We start from the raw sequence: 20000 nt of genomic DNA on the forward strand, positions 1-20000 counted from the left end.
AATGTTTATCATGTGGAGAGCCACATGATAAATATTATGTTGGAAACACCATGAGCTTCAACAAAACCCAGAGTTCAAAAGCAATGCCTGTATATATGGTCAGCAAGAATCTGTGATGCTAGCATTTGTTGTAGGTGTGATATAGCATAGAAATCTAGACGCACCCTAGCGGCAGAAAATGTATTTTGTAGCCAGGGGGGGTCTAGGCACTCTCCGTTGGCTTGAGAGCTGGAAAAACCAAACTCTGGTCAGGCTTATGGCGGCTGCTGCTGGGAACAGTGATCTTCTGGAAGACTTGGAGTTCAGCTTTTCTTTGAGAAAAGAAAGAATGGCACAGAAATCATTCTTAAAAAAGGAAGATGTGTTCGGAGTTTTGCCGACCATATACGGCAAAAGTTTAATCTATCAACTAGCTTTACTACCTTCTTCGTTGCTCTGCCTGGTTGTAGCGCTATCCTATTACGTGCAGAGGGAATTTGAGCCCTCGGATTGAGCTCCGTCAATGGTGAGTTCCCAGACCCAACATCTGGACGTGGGTCTGGCTTTTCTAGGTGTGACACACACACCTGTTACTAATTGGCAGCGACATGGGAAGCCGGCCTAGTGCGCTGTCAGATGTTCTATTGGCAACTGTGTGTCTGAATAACTCCGATTGATTTAACAGCACTGTATGGAAAGATGTACACACCGAAAGAAGACTCACATATAAGTGTATGCAGACATAATATGGGAGGGAATATGGTCTTTTCTGTCTCACTCACACACAGTCACACACACACACACACACACACAGTCACACATACACACACACACACACAGTCACACACACACAACGCAGGGATCAGTTCCAGAGCCTGGCTCCGAGCAGCAGTTTGAAGCATTCACACAGAGGATTTGCAGCATCTCCTTCTGCCTGGAACAAAGAATTAATAGCAGCCTTCTGCTTCACAGTGCAACCCCCAACACGTTCTTCTCCACCAGAGAGACGACTGCTTACACTTAGACTTCTGTGCCCGAACATACACATGTGTACATTTGGGATGAAAGCAGTCACCCTTGCAGGAACAACAACAATTTGTTTTGCGTTCAACACACCTTTAAGACCTTTGGTCGCTGGTGGAGAGCTTGAAGTGTAAAGCAGCAACACAATGTGTTATGTTAACGCTAACAAACACTTCCGTGCAGCTCTGAGTGGAGTGACGAGAAAACTGATGCTGCTACCAATAATCTTGCCTGGCTGTAAGAGACAGAGATCAGCAGTTATCGGCCTGTGGCGTGGGTTAAGAACACTGGCTCACTCCAAGTTAAAAGGGTTAAACCTTTATGCAAGAGCTGTGCATCACATCGGGGAGGACAAGGAAGAGTAAAGCTGCCATTATATTGCGTCAATAGCCAAGAGTCTGTTTTAGGATTGATGCACATCAGAGAAGACAACGTCCACAGTACAGAGCGAGAGTGGTCCTGTTAGCTGCCACACAGTGACAAATGATCCGTCTTAAATAGCACAGAGACATTCACACTGTATGCATGCACGTGCAAGGACAGACACAGGCGAGGGTTGGGCCATGTCTACTGAAATGGCACGAGTCATCCAAACTGATGCTAAAATCCTATGGGCACAAACCCGCCATAGGAGCTATAACCACCACCTTTAAGAATGAAAGGATGTCATCTTAGCAATATATCAATACCATATCATTATCGTGATATGAGATTAGAGATCGTAATATCGTAACAAGTGTTGTATGTTCTTGATTTAAAGGCTGTATTACAGTCAAGTCATGTCATTTTCTGAACTTAGACTGTTGTAGTGGTTCTATTATTTGCCTTTAACCACTTAGTAATTATATCCAAATTATTGTAAGTATTCATCTAAAGTCTAATTTTTAAGATATTTTGTTGAAGCATCAGTTGTCAGGCCTACAATATCGTCGCAATATAATTTCCATCGACTGTAAAAAAAAAAATGAATAAGTGTGTTCGTAATTGTAGCAGGAGCTCTCTCTTGCTTTCCCTCTCTCCAGACGCAATTACAACTATCCAAGCTAATGACTACTGGGGAAAAAAGTGACAGCCTGAGTGTCCACCCTGCAGTTACACTCACAAAAATCCAATACATTGATAAAACTGATTTGTTACTTTTTGAGCACGCAATAATTGCCATTAGCGTCACTGCAAACCCGCGTTGGTGTGGATGGAGAGGTGGGGGTTAATCACGACGGGCTCAGTGGCCGATGACTGGCCCGTCATCCCAACCGTAACAAGCAGTCTTACCTAGACTATTGGGATAGTGACATGTGGGAAATGGGTTTATCGTACGCTTATTTAAATTGTATGAAAATACACTGTGAAATATTCTGTCTAATGATCAAGGTAGTCAGCATGTGAAAGCCTAGAGCTGAAACACGTGCGTCTAATTTGCTGCTCTGCGTTATGGAAAATACGACATGCTTACGCGGGAGTGCTCACAACATCATCTGCGACTGCTAGCTGCACGATTACTCTTGAGTCGGCACCTTAAGATTCCAAAGACTATCGAGTTGAAGCCGCCACTTTGTTTGTTTGAAAAGTTCATGTGCATAACTGAAGAGAAGTGGTCAGTGGGCATGTGTGTGTGTGAGCGTTGGTACTTACTACTTATAAGTCTCGGAGCGCACGTATTCAAACACATGGGAGACGCCCAGCTGGAACTGGTCCGCAATGGGAGTGACCCAGGGATTATTCTCTGCTTTAAACACCTGCTTAGGACCGGTCAGATCCAGATTACCTGCAGACACACACAAACACATATGATAGAGCTGATTACACTCATCACTCAACCCGTTTATATGTGTAAGGCTGGGTTCAGACAAGGAAACAGCGAGCGTTGGCCTATTTGTGTGACGTCCACAAGACGACTTTATATTAAAAAAATCCTGTTTTCCGTCAGATCGTTTATAGATCACAACGTTTCCGAACGCACTTGAAGGCAGCTTCACGGAGAAAGAGAGAAAGAATAGAGACAAGTGGGGCGAAAAAAATCTCAAAACATTCCCCTTTTATACAAGCTCCCGTGCAGTTCAGAGCTTGTGTCTGGCGTTTTAAAAAAAAAAAAAAAAAAAAAAAAAAAAAAAAAAACGTTCATGTGGCAGAGATAGAGGCAGTGAGGTTTCCGGTTTCCCGTACGGGACTCTCACACCGCCTCAAAACACTCCGACAAGTCTGATCTCCAAAAGTTGAGTTGGTCCGCTGCGGGTTTTTTTTGCTTGTCCCGCCTGCGGCAAACCCCGCCAAATATGACAAACCGATCTTTGAGCCTTTGAAATTTGAACCTACGCAGTTTGTTATTTTAAACTAGCACAGACAGTAGCCACTGGTTTGCAGATCCTAAAAACACCCCTGCTGTAAAACCAACAGCCCGAGTGTAATCCTCTGTCCAAAAGAGACATTAGGTAGGTAAGAGTTTATGTTTGTGTGTGTGCGTGTGTGCGTGGTCAGTACCGAGTTCAGGGGGCAGGACGGTCAGTCGGTTGCCCTGGATGTGAAGCTCCTTGAGTTGAGCCAAGTCCCCGATCTCCTTGGGCAACGAGATCAGATCATTATCCCTCAGACTCAACTGGAAAGGAGGAAAACCAGACAAAGAACAGGACACACTTGTTAAACACACAGACACACACACTATCTGACACTTACACAGGAAACAACAGCATTGGTAATTAGTTTTAGACTCAGACTCAACTGAGACTGAATCACAAGATGTCTTTTGCTCCTGGTTAGAGAATGTTGATATCTATCAAACTATCAATCACACACTTCAGAATACATACACATATATTGCGCGATGTTTACTATTTACTTTGTAGTGGATTATTATTTATCGGTACATATTTTGGCATGCATGATTGCATTTACACTACAAGTGGTTGGTATGCTTCCTGTACGTCACGATTCATTGGATAGGTCCGTTTCCATTGCACCTACTGATACACTGCTGTTGGTACTGTGATGGAGAAACCAGCAGGAACTTCTCCTTCTCGCTCTCAATGCTTTCCTGGTAACTTATAGACGCACTGGATTATAAACGGACTTGACATTGTGTCACTTACGTTGACATTAAACTCACTATTTGCAGCTTGGTCAGCTTCCCGATGTCGGCAGGCAGGGCCTCGAAGTCGTTGTCACTCAGATAGAGAGCGCGAAGTGTGGCTGCAAAACAAGCATCTCTGTTAGTCTGTGTCTGTGTGTGTGTGTGTGTGTGTGTGTGTGTGTGTGTGTGTGTGTGTGTGTTTGTGTGTGTGTGTGAATGTTTATGGGAAAGTCCTAACCAGACAGGAATCTGATCAATAGCTGCAGTCAAGCCTGATTAATAATACTGCCTCACAAACTGGACAGAATCAATCCACACAGACCTTCTGCTGGTCTGCCACGACAGCAGACAGCTTTGTCAACGTGCAGTGAACAAAGGGTCAGCCCTATGTGTGTGTGTGTGTGTGTGTGTGTGTGTGTGTGTGTGTAGGGTCCAACAAACAGGAGCTGACAATGTTGTCTTGTGTGTTAAAACACGGAGCCAAAAAGCTGCTTCTGCTGTGGAGTCCTATTCATTTTTTAATGTGAAATCAATATTCCACTGTACATGACTAATGCAGGCTGAGGCCTGGCTCCCAACACTGGGACCCCTTCACCTGTTAACCACCTGAGGGGGAAAAAAAACACTGCGTGGGCTAGAAATATGAACCAAAAGATTGTAGTTGGGATACAAGTTAAAACAGCGGAGCAGACCAGCTGTCCATCACTGTCGGCATGTGGACAGCCAGGGCTACGGGTGTGTGTGTGTGTGTGTGTATGCTCACTGAGGTAGAAGAAGTTTCCAGGCAGGGAGTTCTGGTCCAGGTTGTTGTAGGTCAGGTCCAACACTTCCAGAGATGGCAATGAACCAAATCCTCTGGGCAATCCGCTCAGACGGTTCATTCTGCGCGCACACACACACACACACACACACACACACACACACACACACACACACACACACACACACACACACACACACACACACACACACACACACACACACACACACACACACACACACACACACACACACACACACACACACACACACAATTATTCCCACAAAGCCACCACTGTAAAAATGCACTTCATGGGGCACGTGGATAGCTCACCTGGGCGGGTGCGCCCCATGTACCATGCGTCAAGGCTCAGACCTTGACGCAAGGGCCACAGGTTCAATTCCGACCTGCGGCCCTTTGATGCATGTCATTCCCCCCTCTTAAAATGCCCCCAAAAAAAAAAAAAATAACAGCACTTAATTTTAGCCTTCCACGACTTTCAAATGCATTGCCTTGTTTCAAAATGTCGCCTTTCAATCAATCATCAATTTAATTAGGATTATTAGACAAAAAGCAATGGGAAATCGAAAATGTTTAGACAACAAGCAATGGGAAATCGAAAATTTTATATATATATAAAATTTTCGATGTTGTGAACAACCAAGTGCAGCACCATGGAGGTCTTTAGAGTGTGCACCCGTGTCCCAATTAGCTTACTTCATTACATCTCAGCTTTGAGTATGGACATCCAGAACAGAACACTTTTGCAACACTCCGTACAAACTAGCTGTAACCCATTTCGGGGATTTTCATTTCATTTGAAAAAAATATCCCACCCTTAAAAGTTAAGTATATTTACATTACAAACCTTGTCAGTGAACTATGTGGGATAACCCCCCCCCCCCCCAAAAAAAAATCTGTTAATCAACCACCCAAACCCGATCCGCAAACCGCAAAACTCCATGCATAACATTTATAGCCTGGTTGACACCAGACCCTGCAGAGCAAATCTCAAATTTGCCGGAAGTTCGTCAGGGTTTACCCAGGCTATAATATTTACACATTAGTCAGGACAGAGACAAGGGCTGAGCGTCACAGCACTCTCCAAGGTGTGTGTGTGTGTGTGTGTGTGTGTGTGTGTGTGTGTGTGTGTGTGTGTGTGTGTGTGTGTGTGTGTGTGTGTGTGTGTGTGTGTGTATTGCGATTGCTGTGCAGAAGCAGATAGATGGATTTTTATTGTCATTCAACTGTACATACAGAGTGCCCATATGAACAGAATTTCGTTCCACTGGCTCATAAATACTGCTTTAACTAAAAAAATTAAAATAGTGTTATTTTAACATTTAAATGACATTAAAAAAAAATAAAAATGGAGTTTGAAAGCAGCATTAATATTATTATTGCACATCTGGAATGGCAGCATATAAAAAAAATAGATACTGTTATTGCACGCGTATAAATAAATACTGTTTATGCAGTCGTAGTCCACATGAGGCCCGCTGCAGGGGGTTATTAAAGGGGGGTTATTTTGAGTTCAGGAGTCTGATGGCTTGTGGGAAGAAGCTGTTGCAGAATCTGCCTCTTGCCAGAGGGGCAGCACATCTGCCACGTCTGTCAGGCTTTATCCCAGCAATGTACATCCGTTGAGCCAGACTAACCCCTGAGCCACAGCTGAAAGTAATGTGATGGTTTAAAGGTCCCATTGCATGAACACTTCACTTTATGAGGTTTTTTAACATTAATATGAGTTCCCCCAGCCTGCCTATGGTCCCCCAGTGACTAGAAATGGTGATAGGTGTAAACCGAGCCCTGGGTATCCTGCTCTGCCTTTGAGAAAAGGAAAGCTCAGATGGTCCGATCAGGAATCTTCTCCTTATGAGGTCATAAGGAGCAAGGTTACCTCCCCTTTCTCTGCTTTGCCCGCCTAGAGAATTTGCCCCACCCATGAGAGAGAGAGACATCATGGCTTTCAAACGAGCAAAGTGGCAGTTGGTCAAGGCCACACCCCAACCCTCCACATTGCCCCCCTCTCTCCTCCTCAATAGCATTTAAAGCTACAGACAAAGAAATTGCATCCTAAGGAAAGCTCATAGTGGGACTGGCTCTAGTGGCTGTAGTTCTGCACCAAGGCTGAATTTCGGGAAAGAGACTTCAGATACAGTATTAGGGGACCACTAAGGTCTATATAAAAGAGACTTCAGATACAGTATTAGGGGACCACTAAGGTCTATATAAAAGAGACTTCAGATACAGTATTAGGGGACCACTAAGGTCTATATAAAAGAGACTTCAGATACAGTATTAGGGGACCACTAAGGTCTATATAAAAGATACTTCAGATACAGTATTAGGGGACCACTAAGGTCTATATAAAAGAGACTTCAGATACAGTATTAGGGGACCACTAAGGTCTATATAAAAGATACTTCAGATACAGTATTAGGGGACCACTAAGGTCTATATAAAAGATACTTCAGATACAGTATTAGGGGACCACTAAGGTCTATATAAAAGAGACTTCAGATACAGTATTAGGGGACCACTAAGGTCTATATAAAAAGATACTTCAGATACAGTATTAGGGGACCACTAAGGTCTATATAAAAGATACTTCAGATACAGTATTAGGGGACCACTAAGGTCTATATAAAAGAGACTTCAGATACAGTATTAGGGGACCACTAAGGTCTATATAAAAGCATCCAAAAAGCAGCATGTCATAAAACCTTTAAGAACTTAGATTACTGTGCATGGCTGTGCTATAGTGGCATTTAGCTGACCAGTATTTATTTGTTAGAATCTTCTATAATCAATTACAGAAACCATGTAAAGTGTGGGACCATATTACTAAATCAGGATCTCGTGTTTCCAAACTTGCGTTCAGGTACCCAGTGGTCCCGGTTCGTGCCATTTGTTTTGCCGCTTGTCCTTGTGGACTACCAATCACCCACATCTGTGACCAAATCGGTAGGAAGCAGCTCAAAAGGCCTGGACAGACAGATTAGCAGACGGGGAGGATTTGATGATGTCAGAGACACCAGCGGAGTTTCTGCACATATATGGCTACGTGTTTGTGTGTGAACGCAACAGACAGGTCACAAGGACGACGCTTCTATCTCAAATCTATTATGCGTGTTTGACAAATGAGATTAAGCACTCACAGGGCGCACACGCACACAAACACACACACACACACACACACACACACACACACACACACACACACACACACACACACACACACACACACACACACACACACACAGACACAGACACACACACAGAAAAACAAACAGACGATGAAAAGTGAATGCACAGCCTGAATAGCAGTGGGAGGCTTACACTATCCAGATGATGTTTGTCTATGGATCAATACACACCAAGGCTCCGCTCCTAATCCTCCTGTCACTGACACCCTGCCTGTGGAAGCCTGCACTCACATCGAACGCGCACATGAAGCATGTCTCGCCAACAGGTTGCACACATGCACAAACACACTTCCACATCGTTTTGAGGTTGGGTTACTCTTAGCGTCAGTATGCTTTTTAATTGTTGTGCATGTTTGAGTGTTAGTACTTTGCATCCATGTATATACCTGATTCATATTAACAGCCACATATGGTACATTGTGATGTTAACTTTGTTAGTTATATGTGGGATTATTGTGTTATATGTTATATGTTACATTAGTCGTTTCTCAAACATTTTACATGTGATAGGGATGGGGGTAGGGATACTGAGAGCGTATGTGTGTAGTGTGGGCATGCGTGTTTTTTATTATTATTATGTTGTTGTTTTTTTTGTTCTTTTTTCTTCTCTTTTCTGTTTGATTGTATCTACTCTGTTGTTCTGCTGTTCTGTTGTTTTGTACATGATCCTGAGGACCCCCATGAAACGAGATGCTGCATCCTCTAATAAATGTTCAGAAATATAAATAAATATGGATTTTCTTTTTTGCTATTTAAAATGGAATGAATCTCGGGCCCCTGGTTAGCTCACCTGGTAGAGCCCATATATAGAGGTTTGCTCCTTCGATGCAGCGGCTGCAGGTTCGACTCCGACCTGCGGCCCTTTGCTGCGTCTCATTCCCCTTTTCTATCTGCCCTATCACGTCTAAGCTGTCCTATCCAAATAAAAGCCTACAAATGCCCCCAAAAAATAATCTTAAGCCTTGTGTTGACTTCGGGTCAAATTGACCCGTTTTCAATTTTTGTTTTATATCAGAATATATGGAACGTAGAAATAAGCGCTGAAAATGTGTGGAAGAAAGATTTAACAATTTAAAAACGTTGGAAAAAGCAAAAACAAACTGTGAAAAAAAAAGCGTAGACGGGAAGACAACACAAAGGTTAAAAAAATGAGGGCAAAAAATGGAATGAATCTTATTTATATTGTAGAGCTCGGCACTCGATAAAAACGAGCGGACCCATCTATGAACATCTACAGGAACAGCTTTCACACGTTCACCTGGAACCCTCAAACAGTTAGTCGGTTTCTCTCTGCGCTCGTTTTTCACAAACGTTAGTTAGAGCTGACGTTAGCGCTTGTCCCAGCGAACCTCTGCCAGACCAGCAGAACGTCAGTCAACGTCAACCTGCCCGGTTCTACGTGAACAAAACTCTTATATAGCCTTATAAGAGCGCAACATTATCTTTCACGCCCACAGCACGGCAGGTGCGACTTGCGAGTGTTTGCCAATCCACTCAGTATGAAGAAACGTGTAAAAGGCCGGTCCAAAGTCTGCGCTTCTTCGGGATGCTTTCAGAGGACTTTGCGCAATAAATCCATACTCTTAGATCCAATATTGATAGTCTTTTGTCCATATTTTATCAATTTTCGTTCCTTTTATTGCTGTTGGCTGTGATGGGAGCTTTGCTTTCAGGGCCCGTGAAATAAAGTCGGAAAAATACATATTTGACCGACCCGCTATGCTGCACCACTATAGTATGACAAAAAGAAATCAAATGGCTGAAGATATATATCAGTTTCACTAATACTGGAACAACAGATTTGATACATTACAAATGTGGTGCAAAATTAATGATTTATGCTATTCAACTGAACTGGTTGAGACATGTAGAGCATGTTGTTTTGCTATGGCTCTTAAAATGAATGTGAAACAGCCTATTTACATGTCCCGGGACCTCCCTAGATAGGTGGAGTCAATTTTCGTGTTTTTGGTACGGCTGGTTTCTACACCTGATGCAAACCGTGAGGGAGAACACATGAACTTTAAAGACCACCTTTTCAAGTGGACTTGGGCATGGGTGGGTTCACAATTCACTTCGAGCAAACAAGCAAGACATTGGGGTCAACTTTAGGATCCGGGCCCAGGTCCCTGATGGAAAAGCCCCCTTACTGCGTAATATTCCATTATAATTTTTATAGTTTGTATTGTCACTTGTAATTTTCTTCACATAAACAAAAAGGTATTGCCAACATAAATTGGTGCATAAGAAATGATCAAAGTGCATAAAATGTGTATGACACTGAAAATATCCTACCCCCCACTTTCATATGTTCCCCCCATAAAGGTGCAAAAAGAAAGAATATAATATATATATATATATATTATAGGCCAAAAGTTTGGACACACCTTCTTATATATATATATATATATATATATATATATATATTATAGGCCAAAAGTTTGGACACACCTTCTCATTCAATGTGATTCTTTATTTTCATGACTATTTACATCGTAGATTCTCACTGAAGGCATCAAAACTATGAATGAACACATATGGAAATATGTACTTAACAAAAAAGTGTGAAATAACTGAAAACATGTCTTATATTTTAGATTCTTCAAAGTAGCCACCCTTTGCTTTTTTTGATAACTCTGCAAACCCTTGGTGTTCTCTCAATGAGCTTCATGAGGTAGTCACCTGAAATGGTTTTACCTTCACAGGTGTGCTTTGTCAGGGTTAATTAGTGGAATTATTTCCCTTATTAATAAAAAAGCAAAGGGTGGCTACTTTGAAGAATCTAAAATATAAGACATGTTTTCAGTTATTTCACACTTTTTGTTAAGTACATAATTCCATAAAGTGTTCATTCATAGTTTTGATGCCTTCAGTGAGAATCTACAATTTAGGAATAGTCATGAAAAAAAAAGTTTGTTAAAAAGGAAATGCATTGAATGAGAAGGTGTTTGCCCCACCATCCAAACTTTCCTTTATGCCTGTACTTTGTGTAAAGAGTTCCAATGTGTCATACAGTATGTATATGGCCATTTTTGCCCAGTCTTTTTCCTGATGGTGTGTATATATTTATATATATATATATATATATATATATATATATATGATTGCCCCTAAACCCAATAACTGATGTGTTGCAACCAAAATAGGTGGATTTTTTTTCTTGGAGGAATTTTTAATATATATATAAAATTAGACTACACCCTTGGGTGGAGATCTCAACCCCAAATGTTAAACCCAATTTTAGGTATATATATATATATATTTATATGATATATATGTATATATATATATAAAATTAGACGTGTGTTTATGAAGAAAAAAGGAGAATAATCAGACAGTAGACAAGCCTGGCCTCGGGGCAGCAGTAAATAAACAACTGTGTGTGTGTGTGTGTGTGTGTGTGTGTGTGTGTGTGTGTGTGTGTGTGTGTGTGTGTGTGTGTGTGTGTGTGTGTGTGTGTGTGTGTGTGTGTGTGTGTGAACCAATTTGGAGTGGTACATACCCGAGGTTGAGGTGTTTCAGCTTCTGAAGACTGCTGATCTGGGTGGGCAGCTCCTCTATCTGGTTGTTGAACATGTTCAGAACCTCCAGGTTCTTCAGCTCGGAGATGTTAGCAGGCACCGCTGGGAGACACACAGAGGAGAGAAATGAAAAGCACATAAGGCACACACACACACACAGACACACCTCTTCAAGATGTCTGTACCTTTCTACAGAGTGTCTACAGAGTGTGGTTAGCACTCATTAACAGCCCCTATTCCTGACTGTCGGCCTGTCGTCATTAGCTGCGGGGCTCCGACAAACCCGCTGGAATGGACGAGTCCATTATCGGCTTCGGCCTCTACATGTCAACGTTTCAACAGCACACACATTGCAACTCTCTCTTCACTTCCATCTGCAGTTTTATTGCCCCGTGGTCTGCGGCCACAGATCAATGGGCTGATAACAAAGAGGACGGAGTTTATCGGATTATCGCACTGATCAATGGGAGGAGAGAGAGAGAGAGAGAGAGAGAGAGAGAGAGAGAGGAAGCAGTGGAAGACAGGCGGCCAGGCCCTGACCTGAATGCTGCCAGGAGAATGAGTGTTGGAGAGGTGAGGTCTGGGCATACTGATACTATATCAGTTGGACCGGTGTGCATGCGTGTGTGATAGGTGACATTGTTATAACAGACTATCTTAGTACCCAAACTACGATACGCTCCATCAGTGTTGATGCCCCAGTATCAGTATATGGAGTGGAACAGGGACACGATGCCAGTGCTTAGAGTACAACAGTCTGGACACTCTGCTGTGTGTCGGAGGGTCAGTAAAGACTCGGTCTGGTTTTAAAAAGGTCCCGCTGGTTCATGGAGGATGCCAGAAATCCATTGCATTTAGCTGGCCTCCTCCCCTCTGTGGGCCACTGACCACAGCTCAATCAATGGAACACCACAACCTCCGATCCAAGTTGACGGACCGACGGTATTTATAAGGTCCTCCGTACTATAAAGGATATTGATTTCCATATGGGCTCCTCTGGCCTGTTGTGTTAGTGTGACCTGGGGGAGCTGCGGCAGTATCAGGTTATATGCTGGCTTGTTTGAGGAAGAAAACCCTGCAGCACTGTCTGTAGACAGTGACACGGCAGGTGGCATTTAGGGTGCTTTTAACACCTATAGTTCGGACGACTCAGGGGTGAAGTTGCAACATGTTTCAGTTGGTTCAGTTTGCGTTCACACTGCACTTTGTCAGTTTATCGTCAGTTTATAGGCAGCGCTGCCTGGAAGGCGCCGTTGGGAGGCACTGGTTATGGTTAGGGTTAAGGGTAAGGTTAAGGGTCAGGTGTAGAGTTTAGATTCTCTGCCCGAGCCCGACCCCGACCCGAGCCGTTATTTTCTGCCACTATCCTCGGGCCGGGCCGGGCCGGACCCTTGATCAAGCAAGGCAATTTTTTTTAATCATTACTTTAGCCTAATTGGGTGGGGAGAAAGCTATGCCATAATCAGAACTATTATCTATTTAGGCCAAAGTAACAAATGGGTCCAAAAAGTTACACAAGTTGGACTACAGTTACAAAATGCAACATGTGTCATGCGCGGAGTTTCCTCCTCTCACAGCATCACACCGGGGCTGCGGGCTGTATGGTGGAGCTTAAGTGCAACATGGAGCTTGAGGATGTAAAGAAAAAAAGAAAAACGGGAGAATTACCTTGAGCAAGTTTGGAGGAAAGTCGGAGGAACCATTTTAAACAAGTCGTGGTAAGTGACAACATATGTGTCGGCTTTGTTTGCCTATGACAGCAAATAAAACGGGGACGTGGATGATGAACAGACACATGAAGCAGGCTCGCCACGGCAGAAAAGATGATAGTCAGCCTTCAACCTCCTCTTCTGTTACTTCTCCAAGCGTAGGCTCCCCCTGAGGGCGAGGCAAGCGGGCCAGCCCTCACAGAGAAATACGTTGAGTTTTTTACTTTTCTTCATTCAGATCCATTTGCAATCCGTTCCATTCTGAATAAACAAACAGCGCAGTTTACATGCTTCGCTCCGGTTGCATTATTCATTAAGATCATTTTAAACAGATTTTTGCAGTTCAAACAACTCTGAATTGTAGTTGAGAACGTCAGTTATAACGGCCCACGGATTAAAAAAGTGTTGGGTTGAAATCGGGCTCGGGCTCATAATTCCAGTTAATGTGTCGGGCCGGGCTTGATTATTTGGGCCCAAACGAAGCTCTAGTCAGGTGCCTTGAAGGCAGCGGTCGCAGCACTGCCTGGAAGGAGCAGTTGGGGGCAAAAGAACACCACTGAGCGCTTGATGGAATGGACAAATGGAACGTGGTGGAAATGGTCACTGGTCTGTTGGACAGAATATCGGAGTGAAACTCGCCGACACTTCTGCTCTCAGAAATAACTCATAATAAGAGCTCAGAGGGGAACGTAATTAAATGGGAGACAGTTTGGGACAACATTTCCCACTGTTCAAAGAACCCAAATCACCAGCAGATCCACTTCTACATATGCCATAGGTCATATTGGACTTCTCAGAAGAGATACGTCTCCAAAGGCATTCCTACTCCCTATTGCACGTTCTGTCAACCTGAACAAACTGGAACTTTCCTGCACATGGTCTGGGAGTGTGATCAGGTGCATGAGTTTTGGAATAAAACAACATCAATAATATCTGATGTGATAGGATGTCGAATTCCTACCGACCAGATTGTTTTGTTACTTAACGATGACTCTAAATTACACCTGCTTGGGAGACAGAAGAAAGTTTGGCTAGCCGGCTCAACCGCAACCAAGAAAATGATAGCTCAGCGCTGGCTCCTATCTTCTTTAAAAAAAAAAAAATAAAAAAATAACGGAGCAACACCACATTCACAGAGTCTTGGGTTTTCTGGTTCTGCTTCAGTGTTTCTAACATTTTAGAAGAAGGCGAACAACGAGCAGCGGACAGACAGCGAGTGAAAGAGCTATGATGTCACATGTCTGATGTGATGATGTCACACAGACGACCAGCTAGGTGCGGTCATATTAGAATTTCAGGCTAGTAAATGCACTGTTTTTTTTTTGGCTCACTTCCTGTATTTGTCAGGAAGGTTGGGATCATGTTCTCACCTAAAAAGGGAACCTAAACCCTATTGCGCTTGGAAGCGAACGCACCCCCCCGTTTTTAAGCGCACCAGAGTAGGGTTGGGCATCGTTTGGATTTGAACAATTGTGATTCCAATTGCAATTCTTCCTTTTGATTCCGGTTCTTACAGATTCCCAATTCGGATTCGTTGAGGGGTGGAGTTGAAACAGGTCACAAATAAGAGGAATGTTTTATTTTGATTCAATGGTGGGTTGCAGTTTTACAGGGCGTTTTCAATGTAAAATAAAGCCAGACTAGAGCGCTGCTTGCTGTGCTCCAAGGCTGCAACCCAACAAGCGCCTGGCCGCTATGGAAACTAAAACTCGCGCGTGTTAAATTGCGAAGATGGTTCAGATTTTAAACCAAATCCTCCAAACGATTCCACTGGAATCGTAACTTTTGAAACTATTCCAAGTCGGGATCGGTTCTCGATGCCCAATCCTACACCAGAGTTCAGACGTTGTTTTTACACCGCCCCAAACGTACCGGTTCCGTATTCGGTTGGTGACTAAAAAGTATTACATTCGGTGCCCAGCTCTATTCTTGATTAGAGTAACTTCATGGAGCAGCAGCGTGCAGCCCCGTCCTGTCTGACACGGTGCAGCTGTGTCTGTAGGATCACCATAGCATATTGGATAAGATGGCGGTGCGGCTGCTGGCAGGGCGGGACAGCTGAGAGTTACCGAGCATACCTTGAGAGTGCCTGCAGGTGGGTAACCACGCCAATTACGTTATCGCCATTTCTGTCTGATCTGGGCTATAAATAACCCAGAGTGTGAGATGTGTGTAATCGTTCCATCTCCAGCAGCAGATTAGAAAGCACAGCGGAAGGTGAGCATGTCCCCGAATCAGCGAGCGCTGACGAAAACGTGCATGTCAAATGTTGGTTTATGTATCTGATGAAAATCAAAAGTCAACCTCAACCAGATCTGTCATGTTTTGATGTATTTGGTCTAACAATGTCCTTTGTCTGAGGTTTTTCCCAACCTGTGTGGATTAGGTCATTTTATAATAATGAAAATATTGTTAGTTTTACACGGTCTTGTCAACATTTCAATACTGTCAGGAAAACGTTTTCAGCCACTGAAAATGAGTTCAACTGATCTAAAAAGAAAGTGGAATTACGTGACTGTGCTGAAATACTTTTATTGTTCGCATTGACAAAAGAAAGATTGCAGGACAGGAGTCACGGTGGAGAGGAAACCACTCTGCGACGGGTCAAGTTAAAGTGGAAAACATTTCTAAAGTTCACATTCACACTTTACTACGAGCTCTGCTTTCCCACAAATAGACCTTTTTCACGGCAGACATGTTGACATGTAGGAAAAGCACTAGAGATGCACCGATAGACCGGCCGGTGACCGGAATTGGCCGGTTTTCACGTGCTCGGCCATGACCGGCAGGTGAGTCTGAAATATGCCGATTTAATGCCAGTCGACGCTACAATTGACTGACAACATCAGTCTTTTTTCCTTTCTCTAAACTTTCCCGCCGTGTGTGGGGGGTACTCGTTCGCGGTGTGAAGCTCATGTCCACGCTATTCTCGCACATGTAGGGAACCTCGTGAATTAACCTGCAACATGTCAGCTGTTTGGACATTCTTCAGCGCGTGTGCAGAAGATAACAAGTTTGCAATATGCAACACCTGCAAGGAAAAAGTAGGGCATGGAGGGACGAGACCAAAAACCCAAATCACATTTTTTTGTTGGATATTGGATGTGAAAAGAAGGAAATGGTTCTAACATTTCACTTTAGATGTGTGTGAATTTCCCACACCAGGAGTCATTTATATAGTTCTATTTTATAGTGATCCATTATCTGTTCAAAAAAGTTTCTGTGTTCTGTGCAAAATGTTCTATTAAAGAAAAGATAGAAAATAAATATTTGTGTGTGCTGTAAAGTGGTTAGAAAAAATTAAATCGGAATTGGCTAAAATCGGTATCTGCTGGCCTAATTCAAGGTAAATCAAGAAAAAAAAAAAAAAAAATGTAATTGGTGCATCCCTAAAAAGCACAGGTGTTTTCAAAACCATTACTGATGTCTGCATTCCAATTAGAAGATGCCCTGGTATTGTGCATTCTGACTCACTGAAATAGCTTAATGGGACACTTGATGGAATTGAGCCATCTTTAAGGTTATCAATTTCAGCTGTGCTTTTCCTACTAGGACAAGTCAACATGTCTGCTATGAAAAAGGTCCATAAGGGAAGCACAAGAGGAAAAATGTAAAAAGTTATTTATTAAACCTACCAAATAATATTCCTAATTGAACAGTTTTATAAATACACATTTACATTTATATATATATATATATATATATATATATATATATATATATATATATATGATAATGGTTGAAACCCAGGTTAGTGTGAGAGTGTTGATGGGGGTGTGGTGACCTCTGCTGGTGCAAGACGCCATGGCATCCCTTCCAATCGGCTGCTGCTAAACATGTGCACTCGACCTGTACATTGTTCCCGATCCACAGGCGCAACAGGAGCCAACTGGGACTTTCTAACAATTCCAAAATGTTGCTGTACGCTTCACTGGCTCAGAAATACAAATAAAAGAGGCGATTAACAATAGAATTGCTTCTTTCATTCAAATTTTTAAAACATTCATTTAGGTATGACTTTTTCAAACGAGTTAAGTTTTGAATGAATCCCAGGATCCCTCTTTTGGTTCCAGATAACGTAATGACAGGTACACACAGGGGTGTAACTTTGGTTTGAGAAGTTTTCATTTTGAATCCCATTTCCTGCATGTATGTTGATATGACATCCAGGAAATAATAAAGTTGATCACAATGATACATTCTTGCAGATAGAATAGCACTAAACTACGTAAAAGAAAAAGACTTCCTACTGTCTGTATTGTTTAAAATAGGGACCGATCACCCAGACTGATACAGTCCTTCCAGAAAAACAATCACAAAAAAAGAGTTTTTTTGTGATTGTTGCGGGCAAAAATCTTTGATTATGCGACACGTTTTCTTAACAAATGCGATGGAATATGCGGGATATTTATGCAATTTTATGCAATGAAATTGTGGGAACTTGCAAAAACTGCGGTTTGATGAAAAAGAGAAAAAGAAAGTGATTGTAGCAATTACACCCTAGAGTACACAGCCTATGCAGTAAACCACACCTCTTTATTATCATAAAAACATTGAATTTATTTCTTAAATGAACATAATTGACAATATTACCATAGGACCTGCAGGTCTGCAAATGGCTTCCACTGCACCAAATTACTGCCCTGCATAACTCTCCATGCATTTCTCTTTTTCTGCCTTTTTCTTGAACATTAATATATTCATTCTGCATAAGGGTCAGGGTTTGGATGCTGACATTGTGTAGCTAGTTACTTACAAACCTATTTGGATATTCATTCGTTGGGTAGATATTCAATTTTGGGATTTGAATATTCATTTTTTGTGCAGTTTTTTTTCCTTCAATACTGTAATAAAATTGCGACAGATTCAACTTTTGGAGAAACGCAATCCCGTGTCAAGCTGCACTGACCAGTCATGTAACCGGAGATCAGATTTGTTGGGGTGTTTTAAGGCGGTGTGAGAGCCCCGTACAGGAAACAGGAAACATCCCTGCCTCCATCTCTGCCACGAGAACATTTTATAAACACCAAACACAAGCTCTGAACTGCCTGTGAGTTTGTGTAACAGCACCTTCAAGTGAGCGTAGAGATCTCTAAACAATTAGGTCTGCACATTATATCGTTTATTTATCAACTGGCGCAATAAACATTGTGATAGCACCGGAACTATCTCGGAAGTGGAACGTCGTTGATATAGACTACATTACTACTGACAGTGTGTGAGAGGCTTACCTGTGAGCTTGTTGTGGCTGAGGACCAGCTGCGTGATGTTAGACAGAGTGACTGAAACGACATGGAACATCCAGTCAACACAAGAGCACAGCAACTCACTCGGCACTTTGTTTACTCGGGCATCTTACTGTACACGACATTTGAATAAGGACTGCAATTATTAATATAGCCTATGTGTGTTGAGTTATTTAAACAAAGGATCGGGGAAATAAACACCTCTTGTCTGCGAGTGATTTGGATGGAGCTCAATCAATGAGAGCTAGCTTGCCTCCTCCGGACAAAAGTGTTAGCTAAGCTTTGTAAGACCTTAGGGAGCTGTGATATACATGCCGTCACGAAATTCAAAGTGTAAATATACTATAGTTATGCCGATCTTTTACCATAGGATTAAATGGGACACATAGCCTAGCTAGCAGCTCCTCCTAAGGAGACCCCTCAAATTCACAAAAATGCCTTAAATTGAAATCGGACAAAAGTGTTAGCTTTGTTAAAACCTTAGAGTAGCGGTGATATAGATGGCGTGACAAAATTCTAACTCTAAATATACGATAGTTATGCCGGCAGCTGGCCAGCTCCGCAGAGCCCCGAACCCCGGTAGTCCAGTAACCCAGGAACGGTGACTTTGCCCTGGGTATGGAGCCCAGCAGGCTCCTGCTTTCTCGTCAGACTGTCTAAAGTCAAAACACGTCTTGCAGAATTTGCAATTAACCATCAATTTTCGTAAAACGGCCCATATTTGAGCTTTTATATAATTGGTTTCTCGCATAAAAAAAAAAAGTCTCTGAAGTGAATTTAATAACGAAATAGCAGACAAACAATGTATAACGTTGCAGTGTCTGAAATATGAGACCACGTGTATGTGTTTCCTCAACCAATCAGCACGCAGTTTATGTAAATATTCATGAGCATACCATATTTGGAAGAAAAGGTCCAAATAGACACATTCCACAAGGATGCATAAGGGACATGTTCAGCCCAACCAATGATACCAATAGTATAATACCCTATTAGGAGACCTTAAGGAACAGTGTGAAATACCCTATATAATTCTATCATTCTATCACTCCTTTAAGTGTTTGTCTAGCGGTGACGTCCTCACCACTGAGGTATATATTGTTTGCAACTTATGACACGTATTTCCAAGATTTGTCATGTCAAACGACCACTACGCCTCAACATTCGCTAACCTAATGTCGGTTACAATAGCATGTTTTAATGTATTTTGGTGGTGAAATGGAAGCCATTATCTTACATAGTCCTGGGATGTCCAGCATGTTGGAAATGCCCCTGTCGCACATCTCCACCTCTGGAATGTTCTTGTCCCGACTCTCCTCCACTATCTTCTTCAAAGACTTGGACATGTTTTCTTTCTGTAAACACTGAATCCAAAAAAAAAGGCACAGCGTGTTAAGTTAACGTTAGTTGGAAAGGTTACATTGTAGCGTTGAAATGAGAGCCACGACAACAACTAGCACTCACACGGTTAGCGGCGGGAGAATGTGAA

At 42.5% G+C, this 20000-nt stretch overlaps 1 protein-coding gene across 1 annotated transcript in view; it reads right to left on the reverse strand.

Annotated features, from left to right (window-relative positions):
- rsu1 (Ras suppressor protein 1) overlaps positions 1-20000 on the reverse strand; it is a 38592-nt gene that overhangs the window by 18469 nt on the left and 123 nt on the right. The window contains exons 1-8 of the mRNA XM_028569347.1: positions 19978-20000; positions 19749-19875; positions 18497-18547; positions 11538-11658; positions 4830-4948; positions 4103-4185; positions 3481-3595; positions 2635-2767 (exon numbers count right to left, since the gene is read on the reverse strand). The exon at positions 19978-20000 is cut by the window's right edge and continues 123 nt beyond it. Of these exons, the coding sequence (XP_028425148.1) occupies positions 2635-2767; positions 3481-3595; positions 4103-4185; positions 4830-4948; positions 11538-11658; positions 18497-18547; positions 19749-19857 (731 nt within the window). The 5' untranslated portion in view covers positions 19858-19875; positions 19978-20000. The remainder of the gene's footprint in view (positions 1-2634; positions 2768-3480; positions 3596-4102; positions 4186-4829; positions 4949-11537; positions 11659-18496; positions 18548-19748; positions 19876-19977) is intronic.

This window comes from Perca flavescens, chromosome 22 (genome assembly GCF_004354835.1).
Source record: "Perca flavescens isolate YP-PL-M2 chromosome 22, PFLA_1.0, whole genome shotgun sequence".
Taxonomy (NCBI): domain Eukaryota; kingdom Metazoa; phylum Chordata; class Actinopteri; order Perciformes; family Percidae; genus Perca; species Perca flavescens.